The sequence below is a fragment of the Hipposideros armiger genome, unplaced genomic scaffold, assembly GCF_001890085.2.
Source record: "Hipposideros armiger isolate ML-2016 unplaced genomic scaffold, ASM189008v1 scaffold_5, whole genome shotgun sequence".
Taxonomy (NCBI): domain Eukaryota; kingdom Metazoa; phylum Chordata; class Mammalia; order Chiroptera; family Hipposideridae; genus Hipposideros; species Hipposideros armiger.
The window spans coordinates 5421372-5429609 of NW_017731355.1; the positions used below are offsets into that span (position 1 = coordinate 5421372).

The following is an 8238-nucleotide window of genomic DNA, read 5'->3' on the forward strand; positions in this document are numbered from 1 at the left end:
GAGGGCCGGCCCGCCCGCCCAAGTCACAGACAGTTCACTGCCCGCGGGCTGCGGCTGCCCGCCGCAGTCACCATAACAATATGCAAAGCGCCGCCCGCGGACGCCCACCGCGCAGCTCCCAGCGCCCCCCGCAGCGGCCGAGCGGCGCTCGGAGTTCCAGGGCCCCGGGCCCACAGTGAGCCGAGACCGAGGGCCCCCGGGGGCTGGGCCTCGCGGGCCTCAGCTTCGCCTAGCGGGGGGGTCTCCACCCACACGGCGAGGTGCCTGCGACGGCGGCGCCTCAGCCTCCCCGACCCCTACCGACTCTCCCCGGCCCGGGACGCGCAGGGAAGTCGAGCCCTTGGCCCCGCGGTACTGCCGAGGACTGGCCCCCAAGCACTGTGTCCCGCCGGGCGCGGGGTCGCCCCAGTCCCCGCCGCCGCCTCTCCCGGGCCGGCCCCGCTCCTCCACTTCCTCCGCCGCGGTCCTCCGTGCGGCTAGCGCATCCCGGCGCCCACCTCAGCGCCCGGAGCGTGCCGATGGGGGGCATCCCGCCCCCGCCGTCCCAGCTTTCCGAGCAGCTCCCGCAGCCCCCAGCGTCCGGGCGGTCCCTGGAGAGCGGCCGAGCCATCCCGCTGGCCCGGCTCCGGGATGCCGGCGCACGGCGGCCACCCAGCCCGGAGCGCTCGCCGCCCGCCCCCAAGCTCCCCGAGGTCGGGGATGCCCGGACTCACCCCAATACCACCAGCTCTCCGTATTTCACCGGCTCCTTATTGGGGGCGCAGTGCTCCTCCTGGCCGGGGGAAAACATGGAGCCCCGCTCGGCCGCCGCCGCCGCCGCCGCCGCCTCCGCCGCGATCCCCGCCGAGTCCGCGCCGCCGCTACAATCCCATCCCGAGAAGGGGGTGAGCGCGCCGGGGAAGGGCACGGCGGCGAAGGGGGCGCGGGGCGGCCAGTCCCGCGGCTGCTCCGTCGTGGCTGCGCAGCTGCCCCGCCGGGCTTCCCGGAGCTCCGCGAGCCGCGGCCGCCCCGAGCCAGACTAGGCAACAAATGGGACCGGGCAGCAGGGGGACCTGCCCGCGCCGAGCGCCGCCGTTGCCTCCTCAGCCGATGCCGCCGCCGCCGCGGTAACCCAGCGGGAGGGAGGAAGCGAACAAACGCGGGAGGGAGGGGCGGGGGCAGGACCGCGGAGCCGCCCCGCCGCGCGCGCGGGCAGGTGGGAGCCGCCCCGCCCTCAGCGAAGAGCCCGCAGTCCCGGGCCGGCCCGACGCCCCCTACCCCGGCGCGTGGGGCCTCCCGCGCCCACTCCCCGTTTTCCTCCGCTGGGCCCCGAGGTGGATCGGCCCCCATGTTATGTAAACATAGAGTAAAAGGGAAAGGAAGTTCTTAAAGGAGCAGCTCTATTTTTTTTCCCCCCCCTCTGGCTTCCTTCCCTAAACTTACAGCACGAGGTCCTCAGCCCTTGCCGCCGAGTTCTCCAGCCACCGAAGGCTGTGCTGGATCCCGGAAGCGCAGCGGTCAAGGTTCCCAAGCGTAGCCTAGTTTCCCCGGGTTTAGTTAGATGTAAATAAAGAACCTCTCGGAGCGTACGAGCATTTGTTTTCCGGGTGTCACTGCAGCGGCATACATCTGAAGGTGTGGCACACACGCACCTGGGTGCCTCCTTTTCCAAAACCAAGTCCTTCAGAGCTTGAAGACCGCTAGAAATTTGGAGGGCTTTGCCAACTGGTGCTGCCTTAGAAGTTTGAAGACACTTGGAGCACCCCGCCATTGTACAGAATGTGGCTACCCGGTTTGTCGTCAGATTTCCACATGGTTTAAAAAATAAAGGGGAAAAGTGTTTTGTTTAACCCATACTCCATCAACTTTTCCCATACTTTCTCTCAATCCCTTAAGGAATTTAAGAGGCAATTACCAGGGTAAACTTTTTTAGTAAATATAAATATTCCTTTATTACCATAATTTAGTTAAGGCACTATGTTTGCTTTTTATCCTTTTCTAAATAGTTACTACTATGGCGTTAAAATATTTTAGAATATAATAGATTTACTGACTGCTGTTTTCATCATGCAGGATTTTATTGTTACCATTTATTAAGCACTCATAACATGCTAGAAACTCTACATATTATTGCCAGTCACTGCCTCTTAAGACTATTAAATATTTAAAGAAATAAATACTGCAAAAGCTACCCCAAGTATTAACAGTGACTGGTTGGTTGGCTATGACCTCAAGGAAGGGCTAGGGAGGAGATAGTTCCATCTGTAGCCTTCCATCCTGCGTTCAGCGCCCTTTGTCTAACATTCCCTGACAGGTTATTACTGTAGTGCCATGCTGTTTCTGGAAATTTTACTTCACTTAGAAACTGCTTTTTTAAATTGAGGCTTTAGGGATAAATTATTCCAAAGTAACTAAAGCTACCCCAATGTTAAGCCCCAAACAAAACAAAACTTGAAACAATTAACTTATTTCCACTAAGGGTAGAAAGTCTATCCTTCAACTGAATACAGCTGTTTTGCACAATTTACCTATTCTCTTTATTTTTTATACATATTCTGTTATAGCTTTAACCAACAATCCTTTCCTAAAGGGTTGAATTCTTTCTCATGACCAGTGTCTTGGTGTGAATTTGTGTCTGAATTTCTGCTTTGTTGATGTTGTCCTGGTCTATCCATTCTACACTCCTAGTACCATATAGAGGCGTGGCTAGCAAAGATCTATCAGGATCATGCCACAGTTATGCAGTCCCCCATTATTATAGTACCTGGCTCTGTCATTCTAACTTCTGGAGGCTTGTTGGGTTGCTGCTACTGCTCTCCAGGCTACAATTACTTCCTCCCTCCTTCTCTCTTGGCATGCTGTGCTTTTGTGCATTGCATTACACTGTTCTGGCTCCATTTCCTCCTTGCTGTGCTCTGCATCTGCTCTTAGGAGGATAGAAACAAATATTTATTAACCTCCTACTAAGTTCCAAACACTAGGCTGAGAGTTGCCCATAGGATATCCCAGTCTTTGATGGCCCTTCATTCTAGCTATCTGCCCATGGTGCCTATGACTTCCAGAGGGGCATCTCTGTCTACTCTCCCAGACTGCCTTTGAGCATGTTTATAGTGCTTAATCAGGTCTGTTGTTATCAGTTACTTACAGGAAGTGCTGCTTTGAATGAATTTTTATATCAGTGTAGGCTTTTTATCCTAGGCATCGTAGGGCTTGCAGACCAGTTTTATAAGTCACTCGGAGACCTGAAAGCCTCAGGAATGCATTCAGGGGCCAGGAATGGAAATCCAGAGGGTAAATGGGCTGAGTGAGAACTGTGGCAAATTTGTGAGCCTGTACCATCTCAGAGGGACATCTGTCACTCATCTCCAGCTGATTGTTGCCATGTGATAATATCAGCTCCCTTTTCCTAAATTTAATTATTTTTTAAAAGCCCCAAATCCTGATTTTTATGCCAAATCTCTCAATTTTTAACTGTTGCCAACTCATTCAAATTTCGGGAGTTTTGTTGTTTTGTTTTTTTAAACACAGCATGAGACCACCAAAACCATATGTATTTTCTAAATTGGGCCCAAGATCTCCAAATTTGCCTTCTCTGATTTCTAGGAAACATGTATGAGTGAAGGTAAAAGAACACATCTCATGTGAGATTAAATGGCAGGGCTGGGAGGGGAGCAGAGTGGTGGGACAGAAACTTGATTTTCTCAAAGTTGGTGGCTTGTGTCCGTATGGAAGCCAGCTTGTATCTTTCTCTGCCCATCCCTTATTAGAGTTTTCTGCTCACAACTTAAGCTAATTAGAACGTTACCCCACCACCCCCAGCTTATATTAGAAATCTGATTGTAGCATGAATTTATCTCTTTTCGAATGTAATTGTTTTAGTTAGTAGCTCCAGGCTGGTGGGACAATCTGGCTGCGCCATCTGCCAACCCACTGAAAGGCAGAGTGGGTTTGGCCAACCTGGCTGCCAAGGCAGACCCTCCCCTTCCCTCGCTGCTTGCCATTCTATTTCTGTCTTCCCTAAACCACTCTCCTGAAAAGGACGACCAACCCACAGCACCCCAGAGGGAGTTGATGCTATTTCTTGGATGACCAGAGGCCATATGTTTACTACACAAATAAATAATGTAAGGCTTTCTCTTGATTTATCTCCCTGTATGTCTACCTCCTTTAAGTTAGAATTAAAAGATTTTCTGAAAAAGTTTATGTTTCTCTTAGCTATACCTTAAATAAAATCAACCAAATACCTTCCAGTATTTCTAGAATTCAGTCTAATTTTTGGTCACCCTATATTCTACCCTACGTGATAATGTTTGCAAAAACTAAAGACTAAGAGATACTTTCAGAAATATATGTTTTGACAAACTGATCATTTTTTTCATGAAACCTAATCATATTTCACTTTTAAATTACCCTTTCTTTTTCTGATTGGGAGAGTAGTATGAGCTCCTTATCAGAAATTTGGAAAACATGAACAAAAGGATTTTTTTTAATTTTATTTTAAACATCTGTAGTCTCATTACCCAGAAACAAGCCTTTAACATTTTTGTGTGTTTCCTTCATCCTTTTTATTTTTAATTTTTTTTACACAGTGGTGATAATACTGTATATAATCATTCTTTACAGTTTGTTATCCTGCCTTTTTTCATTAAATATTATATTGTGAGCAGTTTTCTCTTGTCACTAAAACTTCATGAACATTTTTGTTTCATCATATGTATCAAAGTATATTAACCATTCCCTTCCTATGGAGTGTTTGGAAGATTTCTAATTTTTGGTCTTATAAATAGTAAACATATTTACATTTGTTATTATTACATGAGAACAGATTCCTACAAGTAACATTATTACATCAAAGGGTGTAAATATTTTTAAAACCTTTTGATGCGTATTTCCAAAGCATTTTTAAAAACGTTTGTGCCTGCCAATTTATACTGTAACTAGCAGTGAATGAGAGAGTCTGCCTCAGGGAACTCTCACAAGCATTTTTAAATCTTTACTAATTTGACAGGTGGTAATTTTTTATTTGCATTTCTATGATTGCTATTGTGAAGTGCACTCACTTTTTTTTATTATTGAGGTAAAAGACACGTAACATGAGATCTACCCTCAACAAATTTTTAAGAGTACAGTACAGTATTGTTAACACCGAACATAATATTGTACAGCAAATCTCTGGAACTTTTTCATTTTGTATGACTGAAATTGTATACCCATTAAACAGCAACTCCCCGTTTCTGCCTTTTCCCAGGCCCCAGCAACCACCATTGTACTTTCTACTTCCATGAGTTCGACTGCTTTAGATACCTCATATAAATGGAAGTATGCAGCATTTGTCCTTTTGTCTAAAGAAGCAAATTGTCCTCAAGTTTTTTCCATATTGTAGAATATGAAAGGACTTCCTTCTTTTTATGGCTTAATAATATTTCATTCCATATCTATGCCATGTCTTTTATCCAAACCTAAGTTTTGGTGATTTTTTTTCTATTCTTTTTCTATTTTGTTTATTTCTGCTCTACTCATTATTTCCTTTCATCTGCTAACTTTGGACTTTGTTCTTCTTTTTCTAGGTCCTGTAGGTGTAGAGTTAGATAATTTATTTGAGATCCTACAACTTTTTTTAATGTAGGAATTTATCACTACAAAGTTTCCTCTTAGTACTGCTTTTACTGCATCCCGTACATTTTGGTATGTTGTATTTTCATTTGTCTTAATATATTTCTTAATTTCCTTTTTGATTTATTTTTTGATCTATTGATTAAGAGTGTGGGTGTAATTTCCACATTGTCAATTTTCTAATTTTTCTTGCTATTGATTTCTAGTTTCACCCAATTGTGATCAGAAAGATACTTGGTATGATTTCAATATTCTTAAAAGTTGTTAAGACTTGTTTTGTGGCCTTACATGATCTATCCTGAAGAATGTTCTGTGTGCACTGGAGGAGGGTGTGTATACCGATGCTGTTGGGTAGATACGATCATGTTTTTTAACAGCCATGGGTTGGGTCATATTGAGCTTGTTATCAATAAAATCTCAGGGTTTTGTCAGATGAACTGCTTTTACGCAGGGTCCATTTCATCAAGACCTGTACAATTGAATTATTGAATCTAAGTGAACTATGAAATATTTATTCTTGTTATGTGTCCAATTTGTGAAGTTTGAACAATTCAATGAGTTCTTTTTTTCCTCATTATTTTTCTCATTTTTAAAAGAGGATTTTATTATTTTAATAGGTATTATATACAGAGGGTAAGCAATTCAAATAATCCATAAGAGTGAACATTCTCTTAATCCGGCTTTCATTCTGCAGTTCTCCTCCCTAGTGGAAACCACTGTTATCAATTTCTTGTGTATCTTCCCAGTGCTATTCTCTGTGTATGTGTGTTTGTGTAAATAATCCTTAAGAAAATACAGAGAAATGGCAGCACACTATATACACTATCATATCTAGCTCTTTTTCACTTAACAAGGAGACCAGGAAAAGCTTTTTCAAGAAGGCCCTTGAGCAGATGACTGAATGATAAGACAGAGTCACCTGTGTGAGATCTGAGGGACTGACAATATTTCATCCAGAAGGTACAGCAAGTGCAAATGCCCGAAGGTAGCAAAGAGCTTGGCATATATTAGGAATGGGAGGAACACCATGTTGCCAGAGCTTACTGTATGCGCAGGAAATGGAGTATAAAATAAAGTTGGAGCAGTAGGTAGGCGCCAGATCATACAGGGTATCAGGGTAATGATGTGACTATTTGATTTTCTTCTTCTTGATAGTAGAAGTCATTGGAGAGGTGAGTATGGTTGTTGAAACAATAAAAATAAATTCATTTACCAATTTTACCTATATAGATATATCATGAGACCATAAAATGCTTTACTGAAATCAAGATACACATTTTCAAAACTACAAGCTAAATGATTTTTGAATAAAAGAATTCATGTGTATATTCTTACCCAAGGCCAGAGTTATGGCACACAGTGAAGGGAACTTACAGCAGTGAGGTTGTTCAGGAAGAGGCCTCCTTACTCTTATTCACTGCTGAGACAGGCGCAGCAGGGAAGAGGTTAAACAGGCAGGAGAAAAGTATCCTAAATGAATGAAGAAAGGGCTAGTTTAGGAGACAGAGAAACCTCAATTCCATATCACTTAATCTCTTTATCCCTCCTCCACTATCCCATCTGTGAAATAGGAATAATAATTCACTGTCTGTATATCTCAACAAGGTTTTTGAGAAAATTAAACAAGATAATTCATGTGATAGTAACTTGCATACTGCAATGTATTAAAACACATAGTATTGTCATTTTTGTATGAAACTACAGGAACAATATTGTGGGAGGAAGGATGTGGATATATTAACTAATAATGAATTAATAAATATGTGTTGAAAGCTCTCTCTACTTGTTTTGTGCAGCCATGTGATAATGCATCAATTTGATAAGTATTTATTTAGGACCTATGATGTTAAGGCATGATGATCGATATAGCAAGTGGCACGGCTGCAATTAAGACAGCAGGAGACCAGGAATCCCAGAGATTCATATTTGGGAAGTAAAATCCTGATTCCCAGAATGAGGAACAGCGAGGGAGGGTGTGAGATTCTGGCTGCAGGGTCTGCGAAATCGGTAACTTCCTTGCTAGTGTGAAATGTTCCAGTTGTAGCAACTAGGACCTTGAAACCTAAATAAGAAGTAAACCCGAATGAGAGTGCTTTCTAAACTGTCAGATGCTAAACAATTACCTGAGTATGAGGGAAGTACTAAAAGATGAGCTGATATTAGGAAGCTAGATCTCAAATTGTAATCTAGTTTCATCCATCTCCAACTTGCTTATGAACATCCATGTGACTTAAGTGATACTGAACTCATTTTATTCCTACCTTTTCACTACCTTTTAAATTCAGCCATTGCAGTTACACATGTGAAGGGATTGCATTATTTAGCTGCAAAAATCAACACATGCAGCAGAGTGACCTAATCTCCATTACTACGTGCCAGTTCACACGAGAACTCCAAGGGCACGCTGATATAGCTCAGCACAGATAGAACTGACCCCTGCCGTCAACAATTAAAGTAGGAACAAGCACCAGATAACGTAGAAGATATAACTCCTCCCTTAAGCGAAATAATATGACAAAATGACATTTTTCGTTCCTTTGGAAATAGGTTAAACCAAGGTTGCAGCTTCATCACGGTAATGGGGGAATGAAACACTTTAAGACCCACACAAAACCAAACTGTTAATTTACAAAATATTCACCTGCC

The 8238-nt window shown here is 44.0% G+C and overlaps 1 protein-coding gene across 1 annotated transcript in view; it reads right to left on the minus strand.

Annotated features, from left to right (window-relative positions):
* The window catches only part of PELI2 (pellino E3 ubiquitin protein ligase family member 2), a 161447-nt gene extending 160338 nt beyond the window's left edge, over positions 1-1109 (minus strand). Inside the window, exon 1 of the mRNA XM_019645033.1 lies at positions 714-1109. Within this exon, the coding sequence (XP_019500578.1) occupies positions 714-790 (77 nt within the window). The 5' untranslated portion in view covers positions 791-1109. The remainder of the gene's footprint in view (positions 1-713) is intronic.
* Positions 1110-8238: the final 7129 nt, after the last annotated feature.